The 24,769-nt window shown below is 44.4% G+C and overlaps 1 protein-coding gene across 5 annotated transcripts in view; it reads right to left on the bottom strand.

Moving 5' to 3' along the window:
- TMEM131L (transmembrane 131 like) overlaps window positions 1–20,579 on the bottom strand; it is a 77,065-nt gene extending 56,486 nt beyond the window's left edge. For all 5 annotated transcript variants that reach the window (XM_051790519.1, XM_051790520.1, XM_051790518.1 and 2 more), the window contains exons 1-3: window positions 20,401–20,579; window positions 20,033–20,103; window positions 12,725–12,768 (exon numbers count right to left, since the gene is read on the bottom strand). In XM_051790519.1, the coding sequence (XP_051646479.1) occupies window positions 12,725–12,768; window positions 20,033–20,103; window positions 20,401–20,524 (239 nt within the window). In that variant the 5' untranslated portion in view covers window positions 20,525–20,579. The remainder of the gene's footprint in view (window positions 1–12,724; window positions 12,769–20,032; window positions 20,104–20,400) is intronic.
- Window positions 20,580–24,769: the final 4,190 nt, after the last annotated feature.

Here is a 24,769-nt window from a genome sequence, read left to right on the forward strand (position 1 = left end):
ATGTGCAACTCACCGGCTGCACAGCCTCTCTCCCACCAGCCAGGCAACCGTGCGTGCATGGCAGCGTCCCGTTTCAGCTGCGTTTTGCCTTATCCAACATGCTGCTTTGAGCTGTAGCAAGAAGCATGAGAATAAAGAAAAGAGCCCTGTGCACCAAAGCAGACACAATCTGTTAAGCAGCAGCTCCTGGAGAAAGGTCTGGTGGTTGCAGAGTACCTTTTGCTTTTGCAGCAGAAAGTCCTGAGGTATCAAAGATGCAGCCACAGCTTTTGTCCCAGAATAATACAAACTGAGGCTGGGTGTCTCAAGTCTCTGAACTTACATGAAAACCTGAACAAAGAGGGCAAGGGTAGGCCAGGTAGATCAGAAATGCTGGGGATTTGAAAAGGCTGCCACAGGTTCACCTGTCACCTTGCCTCCTGCAGCAAGGGGAAGGTGCACACACCACAGGAAGCAGCCGAGGCAGGAGAGCTTGGGGGGACATGAGCACTCCCTCACCCTGGACTCTGAAATTAGAAACCTATCATTCCCCCTTCCTGTGAAGGACTAGGAAAAACAGGCTGCTCGGGAGGGCAATTCAAAGCAACCAAATTAAACTCCTTGACCATTCTCTGATGAAATCTCTTTCTCACTGCACAAGGAGCAAAAGATGACCAGTCTTCCTTCCAGCATCTAAAGCACTGTCCTGAAATTGCTCCTCTTCCACCACCCAGTTGGCCCCATAGAAGAGACCAGATACTAGCAGTGGGAATGGATCCTGCCTATCACCATGGGCCCCCTCCAGGTCATTGGTGCAGGTGAACCTTGCCTGGCTGCTGTAGTTACAGCTCTTCTGTTGCTCTGAAACACATTTTTTATCATGACCAGTGCAATATGAACACTGCCATACCCTCCACATTCACCTGATTTCAGGCAAGCGATGGGCAATACACAAATGCCATGACGGCATTGTAAGCATACGGGTTACTTACAATACTGCAAAATAGTCTTTATAGCCTCAGTAACATTACTGGTTTCTCCACTTAGCCACTACCTTGCTCTCTCCTCAGATGCACAGCCACTCAGGGTCTGGCTGGGACAAGGGTTCAATGAGCCCAGAGGGGATGAAAAGGGGAACAAACAGCACTCAGCGCAACCTTGCAGTGTAGTTTGTTGTGAGACAAACACTGCTGAGCACCCAGCCAGACAGTGGGCACTTTATGAGGGGAAAGAAAACCACCTCTCCTCCTGCCACATCCTACAGCAAAACCTCACTGCTCCTCCACCCAGACATTTAATATCAAGGCACCAGTGTAACCATTGCACTGGGCAGCACTCATTTATAGTGACAGCATTGCTACTCCAAAATGTTCAGGATTTGCAGCTACCGTGTGGTGCAGGAGCCGACCTGCTATGGCATTACTTCAGCTAGGATCTGGTGCCTGATGCCCAGACTGCACCAACACTGGGAGTGTCCAGCTCTGTGCATGATGATAGTCACTTGCCAATAACTTTGTCAGAATTCAAAGGTGAAGAGACAAACCCTTTTATATTTCAGTTTTGAACACTTCTAATAATTCTTCATAGACTGCCCCTACTTTTCAAGTAGAGAGCAAACAACTTTACACAGTAACTTCTGCATTAACTACTGCAAAGGCAATCAAATCTTTCAGAATGACATCTAGTATCTACAACTCTCAAATTTCATGCAATGTACATCTTCATACTCTAAGCAGTCTCACTAGCAGCAGTCAAGAGTGTAATTACTTTAAACTTTAACATTACTTTTTATTTTTTTACCAAATGTAACCAACCTTTTTATTAAAGAACCCACTGCAATTTATCCTCCAAGAAAATAAAACTACTGTATTGTCAGATAATTCAGTAGAATTCAACTACTTCTGCTGTTATCCTACAGAGGATTCAGCTCTGTTGGGCAATAACAACAGCTAACACTACAGTGTATGTGAAGATGATGGGTTTTAAATGGGGGAATGTCCCCATAGACCACACCTGCTTACGAAACAGCCAGCCTGTAACAGAGGAGTAATTGACAGCTTTTACATATTCTTACCCAGAAAAGCCTTGAGAACACCGTGCACTTTGGCACTCCGATAGAAGCAGTGAGGAAGTCCGAGAGCCTAAAAAACCCGGCACACGTGCGTTTTCAACTGCTTGTGGAAACTGCACCTCTCATCCAAGTGCACTACAGCCATGAAGTTAAAAGGCAGCACAATACACAGGAACTTCAAGACCTTGGAAACCCTACAAAGGATCCTCCTCACAAATAATATAAAAATAAGCATCCATCTGTTTTTTCTCTCTCCGGTACTAAACACATCATACTGTCAATTCTGAAAGAAGTGTGCAGGAGGCAATAACAGCCCTTGCAGTGTCTCAAAGCCAAGCCCTAGAGCTTCTAGAAATCTGAGAGTCTGTATGACAATTTCTTTTTGGATCCTCTCCTGGGATCCACAAAAGCTTTTCAAGCATATACCCACCACACGTGAATAGGAGAAGCCCTCCAGTAATTCAGGAGGGAAAACAGGGCTGTAAGAACATGGCAGCATTCACAGGTCACAAAGTACAACAAAGAACAGTAAACAGAGAGATTATTAACTTTCCATTAGATCAGGTATCAGCATTCACACAATTAAAAAAAGCTGGGAAATTTCCCTCAGGAGATAAACAGAAATGTGCTACCAACAAGGCAGACAGCAGCAGAAAACAAGATAAACAGATTAAAAACTGTTTCTTTACCTCTATCTACTTTGTAAAGCTGAGACTGCCTATTTAATTTGAAGTTAACTTTTTTTTTTGAGAGGTGGAGAGATATATAACAACGGAATTATGCTTCAGTCTCTCAAAGAAAATAACCAGGACCCAGAGAAAACATTAAAATAAGGAATTGCAGTTTTAAAAACTGAAAAGCAATATGCAATGATTTATATATGCAAAAGAGTCAGCAAATATCTATGTCAGAATGATTTTGGCTTAAGGTCAGTTTCTTCTTTCATATATATATATACACATATAGATGTGTGTATATATATATATAAAATTCAGGTTTCTGAAAGTCTTACAAAGAATTTTGATGTATGTCAAATTATCATCCTATTGATACAAGTGTCTCCGAAGGCCAGACCAGTTTCAAATCTTAGTACTACAAAGGAACTGAGTTCTTCCATAATGCAAGCTCAGTTACATGACTGCATCTGGCACCATCACATTGGCTGAAAGAAGTTTTAGGCTTTTAAATATATTGTTTTCTCCATTTCTCATGTCTCCTTATGGAGCATGCTATTGCAAGCAAACATTTTAACAGAACTTTTTCTCTCTCATAAAATCCAATTTCTATCTGAAACACAACAAAACCATAAACCAGAGCCAGCAAGAACCATGCTTTCAACAGCACTGAACATGATACACCATCCTAACTTTCTCATTTTTACTTCCGAGTCCTTACAGCTTCTTCACATGTCTTCACAAAGTTTTGAAGTAGAAGCTGGCTTTTATCAGGCAGTAACTAAAAGCATTATTTTGCACTTCAATTTCCTTGATTTCACCATCAAGAATGTTCTGGTATGCAGGTGGGTGAGATGGTAAACCACTAACTACAGCTCACTGGGTACCGCAACAATATCTTGAAACAGACATAGTCTGAAGCAGCGTCTCATCAGAACAGGAGAACTTCAGCAAAAACAAGAAGAGAGGGCTACTTCTCACCCTCCTCTTGGAAGATATTTTTCCTTCTCACTTCTTTTCCTCATAATTCTGAGAAAAAAAGTTTCTTCACAGTGATTGCTTTTGACTGAGAAATTTCTGTGTTTAAAATTTATATAAAGTCCAGTTGTTCTACAGAAAGCAAGGTCTGTTTCATACACACAAAATATCCTGAGTTATCCTCATCTAATTATATTTCCACTGCTATTTCTAAAAGTTATTAAGACACAAACATGCACACATACAAAAAACCCTCAGCTTTATTTGTACACCACTTTGGGGCCAGGTGGTGGAGAGGAAGATAAGGTGACTATCAACACCACCAGCTTTGCCCTCTATCTTCCTTATCTCAGTTGGCAGCCTGGACATAACACAGAATGGTGGACCCCTGAGAAGACTAGCAGACACCTAAATTATTCATACTGCCCATGTGTTTCTCCCAGGTGAGTAGCTCATTTGATGAAAGCAAACTCTTCTACACATATAAAGCAAATATTTACAGTGAGAATTCAGAACTCTGCAAAAGAGCTAATACACACTGTCCTCAAGTGCAAGTATAATATTTGATGTATACTGTTCCCCTCCCTGAAATGGACAGGACCATTTTGTCTTGATGAAGATGGGAGTTGCTCATTTTGCAATAATCACCAAAAAGAAAAAATCTCTTCCCAAAGCAGCTACCAAAGACAGTGGATACAGAATGGTATTTAAGACAATGTAACTAAGATATTTTTTAAAACTCAGGTTTGAATTTATAACCAATATTGAAGTGGTACTGATGAGCTATTTGCTTTGTTTCCCTGTCCATGTTTTTACTTGTGTTACTATGGTAAACATCAAAACTACTGAAAAGGCTCCTTCACCTACTTGCCCACAAGTCATGCACTCAGAGCCACTGCAAGGGCATAAGCACAGCTCTCTCAGAGCACATTTCCTGGTCAAATAAAAATACAAAAGGCATTAAAAGCTACATTTGTGTTACCTTTGAGTCTCTAGAAAGATAAGAGGCAGGTAACTGCATTGCCTATCACTATTATTCTGCATTGGATAGCTTTCAGGTAAATTTTATGCTGTGCTTATAATAATCAAACCAGAGTGCTGGGGTTGATCATTCAGAAGTGGACTCCACACAAATTCCTAGAAGTGAGTAAACTGTTGTTTTGGTTTTTTTTCTATTTTGTCACAATTCGTCAATCTGCAACACCGGAAAAACTATGAAGTTAAATTCTTACAGGGTGTCAATTTTCCGACTGCTGACACTGGATGTCTACCCTTCAACTGCATAATGGTAAAATTAAAATTACTGCAAATTACATTCTCTTAAGGGCAACCAAGAAACAGCTATTATGGTGGTAAAAATAATTTATTAATAATAAATGTATAGACATAAAGCTAAATCTTTTGTGGCCCACTGCCCACAAATCAGAAGGAGATTAACAGACATCTGAAATCCATTATTAATGTATTAAAATGAAAAAGTATAAGAAGAAAGTTCCTATTCTGAACTACTTATATTACAGAAGCAGCAAGTACAGGCTAAGGGTACACTAAGTTTACAAATGGACATGGACAAACATGCCACAGCAGCTGTTTACTTTTGTTTTACTTTCCTTTTTTTTTTTTCCCTCTTCTCTAAGCATACAAATGTGTCTCAAACACAATGCAGGTTAAGTTTAACAAGAAAAATGCCATGTTCCAGAGCAGACTTGCACAGCCCTCACAGCATGCGACTGCCTGGCATTAAGAGCTCACCTTCCCCATGTGTTTGCTGCATGACTATACCAAGAGGCTGTGCCACCAGATCTGTCTCTGCTCCTGCACAGCTCTTTAACCAGGACTGAAACAAACACAGAATGGGAAGACACCATATGCCCCATCCCACCTGCTCAGATCAGGATTGTCCTGACTCTCAAGGCCACGCATTCTGGGTGGGCTCTGTCCCAAAGCACAGCCTATGGGGAATTTACCAAGAGCCCCGAAAACATAAAATCATGCACAACAAATGATGTATGTGTGTGTGCACTGGCTTTCAATTTTCCACACAGTGGCAGGCTGTGTGATTTGCCATACCATCCACCCAAACCCCACCAACTGCTTCCACAGCTATCCATCACACCAGTGTAAATGCCTTACGCTTCTTCTACCCAACAGCCACTGACAAAAGCATTACTCCTAACGTACAAGATGCTCTTCCTCTCAGCCCCACACTTTTGAGGGCTAACTTGCTCTTCTATCTCACCAACAGTGAGCAGAGCAGCAGATTTGGCTGGGCTCCTCCATAGCTCCTCCTGCACTGCAGTAGATAAGGGGGCAGAGTCAGCCCTGGCACAAGTATCACCAGGCAACCACCTCTCCAAAAGCAGGTAAAAAGGCAGGGACAGGAAGAGAGGGGACTGAGACACTGAGGAAAGAGCAAAAAGATGCCATGAGGTCCGGACAAGGCTGGGCCTCCCTGGGAGCAATTTGGGACAAGCAGAACAGAGATGACATCCTGCAGGTGACACAGGGCTCTGGTGTCTGGTCCAGTATCCATCCCACACAGTGGGATGTAGATACCAAGGGAGCACTTCCATGCACATTTTCAGCTGATGCTCCCACAGTTGCCAAAGAGGAAACTAATCAGAGAGAGATCACAGGTAAATGTTAACCTGGGGAAAAAAAAAAAAAAAAAAAGAGGTGATTCTAATCCAGAGAACTGGTAGGGCTGCACAAGTCAGGGGACAGCACCAGACAACAGAGAAGGCAAGAGAGCCTCTTCCTCTTGCAGTACAGAAATTACAACTGTACCAGGCATGGCCTGGACAGAACTTAAAAAATAAAGTAGAGATGCCATAAAAAAGTACACAAGAGATCTGCAGAGGATAGAGAGAACAGAGTGAAGAAATTATTAACAGAAGAAAAGAAAGATAGATACAGGACACCAAAATGTGAAGCAGAGTTTACTTGTCTATTTAAAACTAGTCACTACATGTGAGAAAGTTTTTTCCTGTAGCACATATCCACAAACACAATTCACATACACTAATCCCGGTGCAAACAATGACCTCACAGCCCCAGCTGGGAGGAGACAGTCACCGCCTGCTATTTTTACCAGTATAGGAACTGGTCTTTCCATAGAAGCCTGTGTGGCTTTTCAAGGCACCACGAGCCATATGAAAGCAAAGGCACCAATCTGCAACTACCACACCAAGATTGTCTTAATTTCTCAAAGTCAAATTGTCATCCTTAGATGGGAAAGTCCATTTTAGGCAGCATATGAGTCCACAGATCAAAGAGTCTCTGGTCCAATCATGAGCATCTTTCAGTCCCAGAGGGCTCACAACAGTGAGGAAAATAGATTCCAGCAGGGTTTGTTCAATACAAACAGACAAGATTGTGATGATGGGAAATCCAACAGTTACTAAATGTGGCCATGCATCACCTTTAAAATATTTCAGTCAAGGTCACGTAGGACCTATGCTGAGGACAGAAGTTTGACAGTTCTTTGCAAAACACTGCAGGACTGTCTCATTTGCCATTAACTCCTGATCACAGAAAGCCACAGCATCAGATCCTCAGTTTGGTGTGAAACACAGCACAGCTGGCCTAGGCCACTGTTCTCATTTATTAAATGTCTGAAAGTAACTTAGAAATAAATAAACAATAGCTGAAACCTTTGTTAGCACACAGCACTGCCATGCAATGTCTCAGGGAAAAAAACAAAACGTTTTTTACCCCCTGTACCAGCAGGCAAGCAACATAATTTTGTAAAAGGATCAGTATTTTGGAAGAAGGGCACACAAGGGCACACAAGGGCACAGTTGTCCCTAACAACATTTAATACGAAGTTCAGCAAGGCAAAGTTCATCAGTGAATCAACTGCCACATATAAAACAGAGATAAACAATTAAAGCAGCAGGAGTTCAGCCTGGCACTCTGCCTGTGCCTGGCAGAAGTGTAAGAAAGGAGAGGAAGAGTGACACTGATAGCTCCTTCCAAAACAATCGCTTTCTTCATCTACAAGAGAACCTCCAACTTCGCTGACCTCTTTGCAGTTCTCTTCAGCAAGCTTTTTTTAGTCTAATTTCACGTCATCCTCTGCGTTCCCTACAGGTGTTTCTTTAGGGATTTTTCACCCAAGCATAACAGGTAGGTATGTGCAACTCGTTTCCACTCACTTACTTCTAAGATTATGTAAAGTAAATTTAATTTCTTTAGGCATCCAGGAAAAATTAAAATTAATAGTCCCTTGGTGATCTAGTGAAATTTCAACTGGGACACAACAGCCATGACGTATCAACTAAAAACATAAGGTAACCAATACTGAAGAAGCTTTTGGTACAAACCACTGAAAACACATATTCTGTGCATACTGTAGAAATGTAGGGATTTAAAAGCTTTTTCCCAAGAAAAGCAGCTTTTTGTTTTCTTTTTTAATACACACATGGATTTCTGCTTTTTTTGTAAAACAAAAAAATTAAAAACTATTAAAAACTTAATAAAAACAGCTTTCACTATTACAAGTTAGGATCAAGCATATATCCTTGGAAAAGTCCTCATGTAATTTTTAAAATGCTTTTGGGAATAAGCTTAATGACAACCTAAATGATCAATAGTACTCCATAAAAGCTTAGGTTGAAAATATTGTTTTAAGATGGTTCCTTTCAGACAGTTCAAGCACTCACTGACACTCACAAAACTACTTTTCAGCTTTTCATTTTGAAACACTTTGTCAATGAATACTCAGCTTGATTTTAATAAAAGATGTTTTAAAAATAAACACAACATAAAGCCATGTTTTTTTTAATATTCAGACATTTCTTCTTGCACGAAATCAATTTTTCTTTTTCTCAGTAAGAAAAAGCAGAAGGAAAAAGAAAATCTGATTGATCCTAACATATTTTTCAATCTTTCTTTTCCTGGTTTAGCCACCACCCAAGCTAGTTATCTAGTACACAGGCATACCACCAGTCCCATGCCATTACTTTCCAAGAATTGGACTGTCAAAAATCACGGCACTAAGACCACAGGCTTTTTGGAAGGATGAGTCAGTTCTGAAGTGTCTTAATAGTCCATCCATGGTGCCAGACCTCATTTGTGCCTCTTGACTGGAGATGAAGTTGTGGCCAGGGAGGAAATGCAAGGTATGACCTCACAACACGAAGCAGGTTCATTCTCCCCCTGCCACTCCGGATTTTTCCTGAAGCAAGCATTATAACTACATCTCTTAAGTATCCAACTACATCTTGTAAGTACGCACTAAACCCCTAGTAATTTTGCAGTCTGTGCACCTTAACTGCTTTGCTGTCTCTCAGGCAACCAGTAAGCTACTCCCTCCGCTACCTTTACCTTCAATTTCTCTTCCACGTCTGGAGCACTATTTCACAGACACAGCAAAAAAGACAGGATTAGGAGTAATTCCATCAGGCAATCAGAAGAGGTCGAAGTGCCAGGCACCAGCTGTCACTCCCAGGCTGCACTGACACCCCAGCAGGAACCCACTGGGAGCCGATACCATCTACTGCCCCAAGCAGCTCCAGTCCAGAGGGTCAAACGCTCTCCGGTGATCAAAGGCAAAAGCTCGACAGAAATGCTTGACTGAGCTAACTGCATCACACTCATAATTTTCCTAGGAGTAGATAGCTATCTTCTCAAAGCAAAATATGCCCTGTCACAGGCAAAGGCTGGAAAATGTTCTCTTACTAGCTAATTACATACCATACTCCTAGTATTCTATGGTTTTCCTTTCTCATAGACAACTACTGCGCATCAAAGAATATGTGCTCCCCACCTTGAGCACATCAGTTTATATTCTGATGCAAATGTTGTTTAATGTGTCAGCTGGGAAACTGAATCCTCAAAGGCCTTTCTCCAGAAGTCCTCAAAACCCAAATATTAACTATGTCATATATGTGAAATTATTTTTTTTTTAGTCCAGTGACTACTTCCTTGAAGAAGAAAGTTAAAAATTTTGATAGAATCATTTGTGCACATCACCTAACAGTAGAGTCCCTTCATTTGTGTCAGACTTCATTTGACTCATTATGGTGCTTTAGGAAGCATCCAAATCATCAAAATTTGCTACTGCCAGTTGTGGCAAGCAAAATCACCGGGATGAAGGGGAAAAAAAACCCCAAAACAACAAAATTACAAGCACAACAACAAAAACCTCTTCTTGTCAACACCCATCATTGACAAAGCTGTTCTGGAAGGCATCTCTTTACTGCTGACTTTCAAATGTAACAAAAAGTTTTTTATGAAACTTGAAGCTTTTTAATAGGCTAGTCTAAATACACGTGGTTTTAGTTCTGTCAAAGTCTGTGGCCTGAAACAATACGTATATCCAGCAACTCAAGTATCTACTGTGCTGCATTTCTTATTTCAAAGTCTGATCCAGAGTGACACAAAACACTAGAAAGCAACATGTGGTAGCTTCCAAGCAATCAGAAAGGCAGGAGTCATAGGCTGGAAATTAAGGAGTTAATAATGATCTTTTTCTCACTCAGGGAGCTGCAAACCCACGGACCTCCAAATCAATAGTTTCTCATTCACCTCCCAAATAGCTCTTCACAGAAGTTGATATTTTGATAACGTCTTTTACCTTCATGCAAATTTCTCTATTTGTTAAAGCTAAACCTAAGGCAGAAATAATGAGACTATATCTGTCTTCCCTGTGCACTTGCCACAAGGACAAGAGCAAACCAAGAAGCCCACCCCAAAAGGAAGATCTTGTGATGCCCATGCACAGGAAGTCACTTAAAAGACTGTTCATACCTTACTGGTTTTGGTTTTTTTTCTTAAAGTAGGTTAGCAAGCTCCCAAGAGAGCCCACTAACCTAGAATTAAAAACTGAATAAAACAATGCTTTGGGAAGAGACTTTCTCTTTTATGCCTCAAGATTATGAACTCTTCATACTTCCTTCAGCTCTGGGGAAATTTCTGATTGTTCTATCGCCTTTAATTTCTGCTCATATCCTTACTTTAAGGTGCTTTGCTTCCAGGGACTTCACATCAAATTACAGTAGCTTCAGCTGATTTCCCCATGGCATGCTGTCAGACAATGAGATGAAGATGCTGCAAGCTTCAGGTTTTGCTGCTACAGGAAAAGGAAATCCCCATGATTTCACCATGCAGTAATATAAGCCAAGGGAATAAAAACTAATCTGGAAATAAACTAATAAATTCTACTCCTTCTAACATACCTTTATTGGGTCTTCTTCATAAAGTCTGCACTCTAACATTCCTTCAGTATACAGAGCACACTCAGGTCGGTGTTTACATACAGCAGCAAACCAAAGCAGTTAAAAAGATGCACCCAAGCCAGTGTCTGTTTAGGCAAGTTTCCTGAAGCATTTCAGTATGACAACAGAAGGATGTTTCCATCCATGCAAGTGAACCTTATAAACGTTACCTTCAGAAAGAAAGTTCATTATTGAAAATGAATAATTACTGGAAAAATCTTTAAGCACCTGAATGACCAAAAAAAAAAAAACCAATTAAACCACTTTTTCCTATCTAACTCTCAAGAACTAATTGTCTTTCAACAATATTTTTATCATTGCCATAGTAGCCAGTTACTCCATCCACCTCCAGAGAAAAATAGGCAAATGGAGATTTTTTTTTTTCCCACCTAAACTACATCTCTCTGCCTACTAACAAAAATCTCAGAAACCACCTTAAGCACAACTTTAGAGACTGTTGCCTTCTGACTTCCTCTCAATAAAGCAAGCATGCAGGTAATAAAGAAAGGTACAGAGTGAAAAATTTATGTCAAAATCATAGCAGTTTCCAGCTGAAAAAATTAGAAAGTTCTGTATTTGTGCAGGGAAATGCCAGCTTTCAATAGTTTACCACTCTTTTCACGAGAGGAGGCAGAAAAAAATCCTATGCAGGTGGGAACTGGGGGACATAGGCAAGCACAAGTAATCAGCACCAGCTGTCAGAGACCACAGTAATTCTCACATCCTGTTTCTATACCATCTTTGTAATTCCCAAGGAGATGAGGCACAGGAGCCTTAATGTGATGCAGGGTTCAGATGATAAGGCTCTCAATGGGGCAAAAAGGGGAAAAGCCACGCAAAGAAGCACTGCAATGCAGGACAGACCCATCATAACCAGCCCGTTCCCACCCCCCAGGTTTACTCCTTCTGCCAGCTCTCAGCAAACTTGTGTTTTATCAGATCTATTTGCTCTCAAACCTAAGCTAAGGGCAAAGACTGGAGATAAATGAGAAAAGCATTTCTGGTTAACTGCAGTCATCAGAGAACAGTGCTGTTACGTGTGTTTATTTTAAGTCTTGTGATCTTTCTGGCTGGCATGGCACTGAAAGCTGTACCCACATTAACACATACCAAAGGAAGGAAGTGTTTCACTGGTAGATGTCCAAGCATTTTAACCTGGACGCTCAGTGGCAACAAAATGTGTATTTAAAAACTAATCTGTGATGCTATTTACCAAACCCTTCAAAATAGAGAAGGCCTGACAGTAACAGAAACAGCAGAGTTGAGGCTACAGTTCTTAAGAGCTTTATTATTTATCCGATTTCAAGACATAAGGCAGGATATTTATTGTTCCACAGCAACACATCAGTAAGCCTTTGGCTTTAAATCTCCTTTACCTCTTTACCCGCCTCGGTACAAATTAACACTCCAAGACTATACACATTTGCAAATTTTGTAATGGAAAACTGTCCCCTGCTTTAAAGAAATCAATTACAAAATATACAATAAAGCAGAATTAAACACATTTTTTTAAGTGAAAAATGAGAGCAATGAGAAGCAAATTCATCTTAGAGACAGAATTAAGAAAAAGAGGAAAAAGGGTATTTCAGTCTTGCATACACTGAGCACTATTTTTTGGTTTTGCTAACAAATCAATATTAACATTAGGTTGAGAAAATCAAAGGTCACAAGAAAAAAAAATCTACTTAACATGCAGGAGAAAAAGTAATTTTTAGTAGTCTGCCCAATTACACTTTGGTAATTCCTAAAGCCAAAATCAAAATGAGTTTCAATACTCTTGTTTTCACTTGAGTTTTGCTTACCTTTGCTCTTGCGGATGCTCTTCCACATCCTCCTCCGAATCAGCCTGACAAACAGAGAAAATACTATGTAAGAATCTTAGAATTGTGACATGCTACGTTATCATTTTTAACTCCTTCAGAGAATGGATTCTCATATGACTTGCTTGCAAAACAAATTCAGAACGTAAAATTCCTACAGCGATTCTTTTATGATTCAAGTAGGGTGGTCGCTGGACCATTTGAAGTTTCAGCTCATTTTGCCAAGATAAAAGGTGCCCTAACATGGCTGTTCTGCTGGTTTTTTCCCAAATGCTGACTGAACAGACTCATTTTCCATTTATGCAAATGCATCTATACAAAATCTCCTCACATACAGATTTTCAATCTAAAACCAACAAGTGTCCTCAAACTACAGGAAGCCTAGTTCCTCCACTTTCTAATTATCTGTCGCCAGCAGTAAATTTCATTAGCCAGTACCTGAGGAAATAGGATGCAGAATGCCTTGAAATGCAGATCACCTGTTAATGCCAAAAGCAAAGGCAAAGTACCACATTCCAACGGGCACAGCTCCCAAAGCTAGATCTTATCACTGATTAGTAGCAACTGATAAGCAGCACATACAGAAATCATAAGAGAGCACAAGCTTTGAACACATCATCTTAGCTCAGTTGCTGGACTCAGGTAATTTTCAAGACATGCAGCTGAACTGTGCCAGCTTGCAGTTTACTATGAACCACTTTGAGCTGTCTACAGAAATGAACTCAAGTGTTGGTTCAATGAGCTCCCTGCAGGAAATCCATTTAAAACAAGGAGGTAGCTGCTCTGAACTGGCCAAGATCTCCAGGAAAGCTTTAGGTACAACTCGAAGTGTGTTACAGCCACTGAACCCCTGCTGATGAAACCAGGGATAACTTTAAGGGAGATTAACATTTTTCAGGAAGAGGTCACAGTCATCCCGCCAGGAGCAGCTGGTGAGTTTTCCCAGCTTCTTCAGGTGATGGTTCCACAAGATACAAGCTACAGACCTCAGCAATTGAAAGGTAGGGGAAAAAAAAAACCCTTTTAAAATTAAAAGAGTGTACTTTCCACCACCCTTCCTACACGTTTCCCACCAAAGCATTTCAAGGAACAGGCCCCAAGCCACCAGCTTTGACTCCACCTCCTATTTTCACTACATAATGGAAAAAAAAATAACCTGTAAACAGTAAACATCTTTCTACAATCTTCAGAAAGCAGATCAGGCAGCCCTCCCTGTCTACTGAACAGGACAGCCAGCAGGATTTCTGAAGACTGAACTGCATGAGGGGGAGAAAAATTACAACCACGCTAAGGCAGTAAATATGGTTAATATTAATATTAAAATTAACATTACCGTGGCTAAAAAAATTACCTTATGGCTAATATTAACACAGATCTTGCCAAAGGCTACCAAATGCATCTGCACTTCCATCTTTTGTCACAAGCAGCTCACAGAAGAGAAGCAGCACAGCCTCTACCATACCATAACCAAATCTGGAACAAGACTGACAGGGAAGTACAAGTTAATTTGAGGACTTGACAATCTCTCTGTACGCCTGCTCAGAGGTTGGAGACACCACATTAATTGTCCAGGAGCTGCAGCACATCACAACACTTCAGCACACACCTATCTAGAGGTCCTAGCACCTGGCCCTCATGAAGACCTGGCCATCTCATCTGAAGACCTTGCTAAGCCTTGCTATTAGACTCTACCAGTATGGCACAATACAAACCCAGCATGTTCTCCAGCTTCTCCAAGATCCTTTTGTACTTCTAGGACCTCAGTACAATACCAAGCAGAACTAGAGGACTCCTCACCCACCTCTTCCAGAAACAGCTTCTCTGCCACAGCGGGCTGGCAAGCTATCCTCATTTTAAAAGGCTTTACTCCTCCTTTAAATGGCTTACAATACGCCAGGCATCAGAAACCTGGATCTGTGTCATTCCACAGGGCTCACTCTTAACACTAGCCACCTTACCATTTCTCCTCTTTGCTTTTTCCCAAGCAACAATGAGGTAAACCTTCCTAATCTACAGTGTAGCCATGGAACAAAATCTCAATTGTGCAAGAAGAAAAAAATTTTTTAAATCACCCTCGACTCTGAGCACAGAGAGCCATGTCCAGCTTTCTATCTTCACTCCTCTACATGCCACAGGCTATATGTATGCTTACACTGAGGATTAAAAAAAAAAACAACACAGAAAAAAAAGCAAGCTTTCTCAGACTACAGGGGGATAGGAGGAAGGGACCACCTCCTGAAGATAAAATGTAGGTCTCAGCAGTCTATCTATGATAGGAAAAAAATCCCCTTCCTCCAAACCCCATCCTGAATATGGGCAGGTGCTTATCTTGTGCTAGAAAGCCCCTGCAAGCGCCCCTCTTGTGTCACACAAGTCACAAGTGCCTGGGCTGACAGCTTCTGCATAATCTGCGTGGCCAACCAGCCCCAGGTCCTATCAGCACCACCCAGAAGCTCAGCTGGAAATCTGGAGGAGCCTTTTAACAGCCCAAAGAGGAACACAATTCCCACCCCAAGTTTGTCTCAGGCTTACACACAAATTGTGTGCCTTCAGACAAACCCTGCTTTGAAGTAGGTGACTGTGTACATTTAATTTGTGCATAGCTGATGGATGCACCTCCGTTAATGACATACTGCAGTGCCGCGTATCTCAGATGCACATGTAAGATCAAGGTCTTCATCAGCTTTCGAAACCAGTACAACAATTAACTTTATTAGCCCCTGAGCTGCACTGAAGAACAGGAACTGAAGACAAGTCGCTACTACTCGGAAGAAGGAAAAAATAATAAAACAATCTTTCAGAACCAAGCAGAATCTTGAAAGTGAAAACCCAGGCAGCAGCTCGGTATTTGCCCAGTATCTATAACAAATATGATACAGTAAATATTGCAGTATCTTTCTCCAAAATTCAAACACCTGAAACACTGTCACAGTAAACTGAAACAGTCATTGTAATCTCCTTAGTATCTGCAAGCAAACTGAAACATTCACAAGGTGTTCCCCTAATGAAAGATCTCTCTCATCTCCTACATGCAACAATGCAGGACCAATAGAAAACCCATCACATCAGTCAGACATGGCACTGACACCAAAATATATGTTGCTTTTGATGACTTACTGTCATTTTCAATCGTGATAACAAGAACTACAACTTAACCTTCATTACCTCATTTTAAAGTAGTTCCTCCCTCGAAACTGAAGGGGCTGAAAGCACTGAATGTCCTGCTCTGCAGGTACTCAAACTGCCTGCCCCTGCCTTCAGATGCTCACAGTAACCACCTACGTGGTTTCTGACAGACAGAAACACTCAACTATGACTCTCCAATACCTCTTTCAAGTGGTGTCCATCATGAACAACAAGTGGCATTTGTGCTTCTCCTGTCATACACTCACGGAGATGACAGGTCAGATACCCTTACTGCGCTTTTCCTTGTTCTCTTTCCTCTCCTTTTTGGAAAAAAATAAAATATAACTAACTGCCTTTCAGCTTTGCAGTGAAGTGCTACAACCTGGCTCTTTATATTTAGAGCTTTTTCAGCCTTAAATGGTGAAGGGCTTGGGTGTCAAGTCTCACATGAAGGAGCTTTTCTCCCAAACATTTTAGTTAAGTAAGCATTAAAAAGTTACAAACAAACATGCAAAACCACAAAATTACAAGGAGTCTGAATAAAAACCACAACTACTCTAATCAAGCCTCTCGCACTTGAGATTTTCCATGTCAAAATCCCACTTGTTTTCCATGCATCTCCCAACCATCAGAGCAGGCAAGTCTTTATATTTTTCCACACTAAAGACAAATGACGGGGGGGGGGGGGAAAAGAAAAATCCAGCTGCCCATCCCAGGGATGTTTGCTGTAAAAAGGAGGTTAAGGCCAAGGAGGAGAAGAACAAGGTGAGTGGGTGCTCTGTGGTTACCCCATACTTCACACCACCTTCAACAAGAAAGAAGAACTGGGCACAAGGGAATACAGACAGCACATCTGACTGGGAAAACCAGCTGGTCTCAGAGCTAAAAAGGGAACCCAGGAAAAAACATTAAAATGCTGGAGGAAGCTGCAGACCAGTGGAAGACTGTCAGCAGGCTAGATACAGCCAGCTCCCCCTCAGCTCCAGCACACAAGCCCACACATACCCTCACCAACTGCAATGCTCCAGGCACCCTTCGGGCTCAGCTGTGGAGCAAGAGCAGTAGGTGAGCCATCCCCAAACAGCTCTGCAGGCTTCAGAGGAAGCTGAAATCAAATGATCACAAGCGTGAGAGGGGAAAAAAAAGAAAAAGCACAAATACACGTTAAGAGGGAAGCTGGGAGGGGGCACACGAGAAGCAGAAACAATGAAAGGGAAGCAAGAGGAAACAGAAGGTAGAACGACCAACCGGGGTGGAGGCGCGGGGGCCCTGGGCGGCTGCGCTCCAGCATGCAAATTCATGCAGCTCACGTAGACAAAGCGATGCTGTGAAAGGCCTAGAAAGCAACTACAAATATTAAAACGCTTTGTTTCCCTCCCTCGCCCCTTAACACGATGTCTTTATTCACTACATGCTCTTGGAACAAAAGCATGTGCAGGCAACCGGATGGCTGAATGGGTTACCAATCCATCCAACTTTCATCCCCAAATTCTGCAGGCAGCAAGGAATGTTCAAAACTGCTCTGTCACAGGCAGGCAGCTGATGATGCATGGAAAATAAGATAATAGTGTAAAGCCATGACAGAAAGAGAAAAACATCCATCAGACAGCATTGGTAACCCGCCAGAAACAGGCAAAAGGGCTGGCAGACAGGGCAACCTAATCCATATTCCTGCTGAGAGTGGTGGGAGGGAGGTGCTTTAGGAGAAGAATATGCATGGTTCCTTTGCTGAATTTTTCGCTTCTGCAGGCAAAATCCTCACTCACCTGTGCCAAACTCCTTCCAAAAGGGAATAGGAAGAACTAAATCAAGGGGTCAGGACATTTCCCATTCCCAGTCTTGCCCAAGACCTGTCTTCAAACACACGAATGAAGCAACCCTTGGATACTCCCTACCAAACAACATTTATTATCCACTCAAAAGCAAGGACGTTCTTCCTCTTACCAGACCCTCACCGTTGCATCACCATTGCTGTGATACATGAACACTGGGCAACAAGCCTCATCAAGGGTTTAACTAAGAAAGTCTGCTCCTGCAAGGAAGAGGATAAGGACAACCTCCTTGTAGCAGTAAGTCAGACCATTTTTTTTAGTGGAACGTGGAGACCAACAAGCAATAAACCTCTTGCAAGTTTAAGCATCCCTCTAAGAAAGAAAGGGCAATCAGAAGTTAACAGACAATGCGATTTTCCATATCTCAGGAGCTGATGCTGGCTTCTCTGGTGATGCCCCTCACTAACCCAGAATGGTGACTGAGGAGGACAAGGATGCTGAAGCGCCTTCAGGACCTCACAGGCATAGTGGGGGATCATGGCTGGGTGAGCAGCCCTTGACTCCTCAGGCCCCCAGAGAAGAGCCGTGACCAGTCACTGCAGATCAGTGCCATCACTCCATGAAAGCAGTGTTGAAAGGGTCCCTTGCCAAATCTGCACAGACAAAGGGAGGCCTCCTTTCCTCCTCCCCACAACAACTGGAAAAGGTGGTTTCAAATGTGGCCACAGGACCCACGTCCAACAAGCGCTGGGTAAAGCCCAAGCCCACATGGTAACAGAAAATCAGGCATCAGGGTTGGGCCTGTAACCAAATTTTGATCTTAAAACCTGTTTGAGGAACCCAGGCCCTTCTGCTTCAGCTTGAGAAGCCACTGATGCATCAGATGCTGCTGCAGCCCTCAAGCTCAGAGGGGAAGCCCATGCAAAAGAGACAATGCACCACTAATACACAGAGACTGGCTTAACTGGCTTTTAACATCTACCTTTTATTTCAGCAAGCCTATCACAATTTTTACTTCTCACTCTGTCACAGCTGAAGCCAGAAGATCTGCTTTCTTTCCTGCACACCTAATGTAGCATCCATAGAAATGGTGGAGGAGCAGCAGCCTCAGCTTGGTCTTCGACTGCTGCAAGGACTTACCGAGACCATATGTTCAACCATGCCAAGTTAACAGGTCATTCATGCCTGGTTTTCCTTTAGCTGAGCTAAAGCTTATTTTTATGAGGATGCTCAAGAACAAAGTGTTTTCCAAGAGGATCTAATCTCCTCAGGAAGTAAACATCACGTCATCATCACTCAGTTGCAGCTTCACTATGAGAAGTGACTATAAATGACTACATTACACGATTCTACATCTAATGCATCTTAATGTCTTCAAGGTAAAGAATGCAGAAGCAAAAGGTCGAGTTCCTTAAGCATCTCTAGGCACAGTGAGATGTGCCTTTAGATCTACACCTTCCTTTAGCTACTACATCTGCACCAGGCAAATTCTGAACAGTGCAATATATGTATTTTATAAAATTATTGAGACATACAATAGCTAATACTTTCATAACACGACAGTATAAAATGCTGAGCCGTGGTAAGCAGCATCAATTGTTAGCTAGATGAGGAAAGAAAAAGCACTTCTGCTATTTTTCCTTACATTTGCGGTTATCATCGGCTGAGCGCTAAACAGAGAATTATATATTGGCTTAAGACGAATAAATTACCCTCTTTTGCCCCTCATATAAGATGATGTCCCTAAGGACTGCTCCTTCCCGTTTATGAGCCTGGTGCCTTGAAGTCTAGAAGGCCCAGCTCAACATATGGCAGAGTCCGTCAGTGCGAGTTAAATGACTGCCTCAAATACCATTAACTCCAGACCCCGCTTCCAGCGCCACTCCTCGCTCACCAGCCCCGCCGGGCATTGTACTATATTTGTCCCTCTCGCCAACACAGAATGTATCAAATCTTGATAGTTTCCAAGGAAAACGGCTAAAGAGAAAAAAATGCGCTAGGGCGAGAGGAACGGCACCATAAATGATGTGTCATTTCAGGGGGGTAAAATGGCTTCACCTGAACAGGCCTAAGATATAAACATGTGCATATTCACGATAGTCACATCTAGTGCGTTCAGAGCACAAACGCCCTCGTTATTAAAAAAAGACCAAAGATACAGAGGGAAAAAAAAATAAAAACAAACCAAAACGGAAAATAAATGAAGCCGAACAACCACGCCGACGGCGCGGGGTGGGGGGGCCGCGGGGACGGGGCTGCGCCGTGACAGCAGCAGGCGAGGCCGCCCCCGCCCCGCCAGCCCCGTGCCCGCCCCCCGGGCCCCAACACCCCCGGCACAGCCCCGCATGGGCCCCCGGACCCACCACCGTCCCCACCCCCCGCGCCCCCTCACCTGGGCGGGCAGCAGGAGCTCCCCGTCCTCGGCCTGCCACAGCTCCACCACGCCGGGGATGGGCTCGATGGCTGCGGGGACAGAGAGAGAGAAACTGCGGATGGGCGGGGGGCGAGCGGCCGGAGCCCGCAGGCGGTGGCTCGGGGCTCCCCAAGCCGGGGCGGGCCGGGCACCGCGGGGCCGGCAGGAAGGGAATTGAGGAGGGGGGGCAGGGGTGAGCCACGTCCCGGCTCCCTTTGTGTCCCCGGGCTGCCACCGCGGCAGTCGCCCGAGGGACGGCGGCGGGGGCGGCGGCCCCGCTCGCCAGCCCGGAGCGGGCAGCGCCGGCACCACCCCCCCGCCCCACCTCACCCCGCCGGCGCCCTCACCTTGTCCCTGCGCCTCCCCGGGGCGAAAGCAGGGCAGGAGGACGTGGAAGACGCCGAGCAGGAGGTTCATGGCCGCGGCCGCGCGGCAGTAGCCGCCGTGCTGCGGGAAGCGCAGCCCCGCCATGCCGAGCCGCGCCGAGCTGCGGCTGGGGCGGGGCGGGCGGGCGGCGGGGGTGGCTCCGCGGGCACCGGGCACCGCCCCCGCCCGCAGCGCGGCTGCGCCCGCCCCGCCCCGCCCGCAGCGCCGCGCACATGGCGCGGCAGCATCATTGCCGCCCCTCCGAGCCGCGCTCCCGGGGCCGCCCGAGCCACTCCCCCCCACACCACACTGCCCGTAAAGCAAGAGGGACATGCGGGAGGCGTCGTGAAAATGCGATGCCAAATCGCTCTTGTTACCGCGACCGTGCAGTCGGACCGCGAGCTCCCCAATCTCCCGCCCGCCGGCCCTTAGTGCCCGTGCCGGGTGTCACCTCGCCTGGGCTCGGCGCTCCCCGTGATTTTTAGGGAAAAAAAGCATGAAAAGAGAGAAGGGAGAAAACCGTGACGCAGCATGAAGGGGGGAGGGAGAGTGCAGCTGGGAAGAGAGGGGTGAGGGGAAAAAAAGACAACCAAAGCACCCCAGATCTGGTGGCCCTAGTGCAGATGACACAGAACTGTTAGGATTGGAAGGGCCTTCTGGAGATCATCGAGTCCAACCCCCCCGCTAAGGCAGGGTCAACTAGAGCAGGTGACACAGGAACGCATCCTGGTGGGTCTTAAATGTTTCCAGAGAGGGAGACTCCACAATCTCCCTGGGCAGGCTGTTCCAGTGCTCTGCCACCAATAAGGTGTTAACCAAAGGGTTAATTTGTCTTCCCTTGGCAGCGTTGTGTGTTGGAGGATAGCTGCTGCTGTTCAAATCCATTTTGGTTTTAAGCAACTGTTATGGTGCCTGTTGGGTCTCTCAGGGAATCACAGGGTTTTTATAAAACAGAAGTGTAGAATAGATCCCAGAGATAGGGATGTGTGGGTCATGCAGTTTTAACGTGCATCTCACACAGCCTTCTAATCGTATTTTAAAGCACTTGTCCCTTTTGTTCAAAAAAACATAAACCCTCAAATGCTTCAATTACAGGAAACAACAGTAGTTAAATTAGTTTTGCAAACCTTGAGGAGAAAAAGAAAGCAAATTCTCTGCTAACAAGCTTTTCACAACCCCAAAATGGTGTCTGGTTCTCTCCTTACCAATCGCTCATAGTAACTCACACAAACACTGGCAACATGGGGCTTGCTCACCAAAGGCTCATAAATAAAGCCAAACAAATGACAAAACCCATTTTCAGCCCTGAACTGAGACAACACATTTGGGACCTTGGTCCCCATTAGCAGTGGGTCAGCTGTGCAGTGCCCTCTCTGCTCAGTGGTTGTAAAAGCTTTTCACACCCACAGGCCATCCAGATTTGACTACAGGTGTGGATGGGTCTCCACAATCATAGTGATGACCCCTTCCCTAAAGGAGAAGAATTTGGCACTCAAAGTTGCACAACAGCCCACATATAGCAATGTAGCCTTGTCTCCTGCTCACATCCTCCTCTTGCTTTCTTCTCTTTTCTCCTTTTTTCTGCTCTCTGCCAGTTAGATGGGTCTTTTGTTTTCCACCCTGTCCCCCCATCTCTAATCTCATTGCATGGGCTTTCCCACATGTGGGCAGAACACCATGGCACCCCTCTGCCTCTGCCCCAGAGCACCCTGGGGCTTGCAGAGAAACAGAGCCTTTCAAAATAGGAATGGGTAGATCTTTCTCTGTCTACAAACATGCATCTATGCTTGGACAGGTGCTTGAATAGCTGCTTTAGAGAAAAAGAGGATTATAATGGCATAAATTCTGTATGACAACCCCACTCGAGGGCTGTGTGGCACCATAAACATGCTGTGCATTCAATAGGGAACTGTTCTCATCACTGCTGCAACTGGTCCCAGTTCGAATACCATTAGAGCTGTAGACTGGCATTATTTTAACTTATTAGCTTTTTCTTGCCAAGTTTTTTAAAAGCAATACCAGCATGAGCTGATGATTACTTGCCTGTCTTGAGTCTAAAAGTCAACTGCATTTTAGGGTGTCTGGCTGGTCATAGGTAGCAGTTTAGAGGGAAACTCTCCTAGACGGTCTTGGTTTAGCTAAGCAGGTTTAAAAATGTTAGGCGAGAGAAGTGGTCTAAACTGCAGGCTGGGACAAGGTTCACCTGGGAGACAGTTCCCCCTTCCCCATGGAAAGGGGCATGTTCGCAGCTTTGGAAAGGGCTGGGGAGCAGGGGGAATGAGGCGTTCTGCAGCCATGGTAGAGGCATCTCAACTAAACGGCACAGCTGAACACTTTGCTTTCTGAAGGCTTTTAGAGATGCAACAGGTAGGACTGGGAGGAAATCAGGGCCATAATGCAGACGTTGCAATCAGATGGGCAGATACATGTTGTGTAAGAGACATCAGATGGGAGCAAGCAACCTAATTACATTCCTGCTCTTGTGCCTCTGTGCATCTCTTTACCAGCAAAATATGCCTGGGACTGTTCTTTATATGTGAGATGAAATGAAACATACCTACTGCTATATACATGGAAATGCTCCTGAGCCAGCCCCAGGTAAACCTGGAGAGCTGTCACCAACCACTGAAAGCACAGGGGAGAACAGGTCAGGGACGATGCTGGGTGGGCAGAACAGGAGGGAAGCAGAGGGTGAAGCTTTTCCTCTCAGGTAAGGCTCTATAATCATGATAAAGGATACTTGGGTTCTTCCAGGCTTCTCTCAGCCTTGGTTGCTCAGGGGGATACCCGAGACCCCCGTGTCTCGCAGCCCTCACTGCCCCATTCTTCCCTCAGCCACGCTCAGCGGGTGCCGGCCCCACACTCCCCCAGGCAGGCTTTGCCTCTCTCTACAGCATGACAGGGGCTGTGTTGCTCCTCCTCACCCACAGCACTGCCTGCAGCGAGCTGGCATGTGAAATGCAACCCTGCTCTCTGCTCACATAGTCTTTAAGCAGCTTGAGCATTCCTAACAACACATCCCTCACCGTCTGGTTACGCGCACATCACCACCACCACCACCAGCTTTCCAACTGCATCCGACCTACATTTGCCATCTTCTCGCTGCCACAGATCCATTTTACTTAGAGCAACCTCACTCCTCTAGTCTCACTGCAGACCTGTACTGGTGAGAAGGAGCTGGTGCGCAGGGGGAAACAAAGTCTGTCAGCATGTCCCTGCTGGCCCTCTTTGATGGGCTACCACGGTAATCTTCTGTTCCTCAGAAATTACTGACTAGTCCAGAGCCCCACTCAACCTGGAAAAGCAAACAACCGCTAAAATATTTGGATGAAGAACTTGTCAGATAACGCACTGGGAGGGCATGGTCCCGCACGTCAACCTGGTGTGGACTGTGCAGAACCCCCAGATACCTGCAAATATGCCAGTGGTCTTCCAAAGCTCACGGACCTATTGATGATGCTGTTTTCCAGCTAGAGAAGATTCTTTTGAGGCTGTACACATACTTATTATACATGCAAAACAAATCCCTGTGCTGTCATACTTTAAAATCTTTGACTTGTTTTTTCAGCACTAGGATGTGCTGCTGAAATATTTATTTTTATTGTTTGCCTTGCCCTTGAACTACAAGGAAAAGGAGCTGAGTTTTACCTACAGCAGTCTGGAGATACTGCTGTAAACTTCTGCAAATCATAAAGCACACAGAAATTAATCCAGCCCTAAATGCCATTACAAATCCCCATTACTTGCAGCATGGGAATAGCTATTTGCCTTTCAAAAAGATGTGAGACTTCACAGAAACACTAGGCAAAAGTAATTTCTGGGGGAACTGAGCCCAGCAGAAGCCTTCCTAGTTGAAATATGAAATCATTTCATTTGCAGTCATGTATTGCACCATATGCAGTCAATGCTTAATGTTAAGTCATCTATTTAGGTGTTTCCATTAGATGCAGTTTGAGAGATGGTCTGCACCAAAGGTGATATATTTTTATAAAAGCCTCAGGGAAGTGGTCGGCTTGCTCTGGAGTGTTACCTTCGCTTTGCCATCCCCAGCTGGGAAATCAGCAGTGACAAGCCCAGTTGGTATGAGCTGGAATGTGCCCATCCTGGCATCTGCATCAGGCTCCAGTGGAGCTCAGGGCCTCTCCTCACCCTCCTCAGTGGCCTCCCTCCCTTGCCAGGTTCTGCTTTATCAGCCCCATGGCTGTACATACCCACACCCACCCCACACACCCGGGCCAGCCTTATCAGCAAGTGCAGCTTGCTACAAATCCCAAAGAGAGATGGAGAGGGGATTAACACCCTCACTTGGGTCATCTCCTTGCCCAGCTAGCTCATTCTTCACCAAAGGGG

The sequence above is a fragment of the Manacus candei genome, unplaced genomic scaffold (genome assembly GCF_025592945.1).
Source record: "Manacus candei isolate 608988 ecotype Guabito, Panama unplaced genomic scaffold, ASM2559294v1 h1tg000028l, whole genome shotgun sequence".
NCBI lineage: Eukaryota > Metazoa > Chordata > Aves > Passeriformes > Pipridae > Manacus > Manacus candei.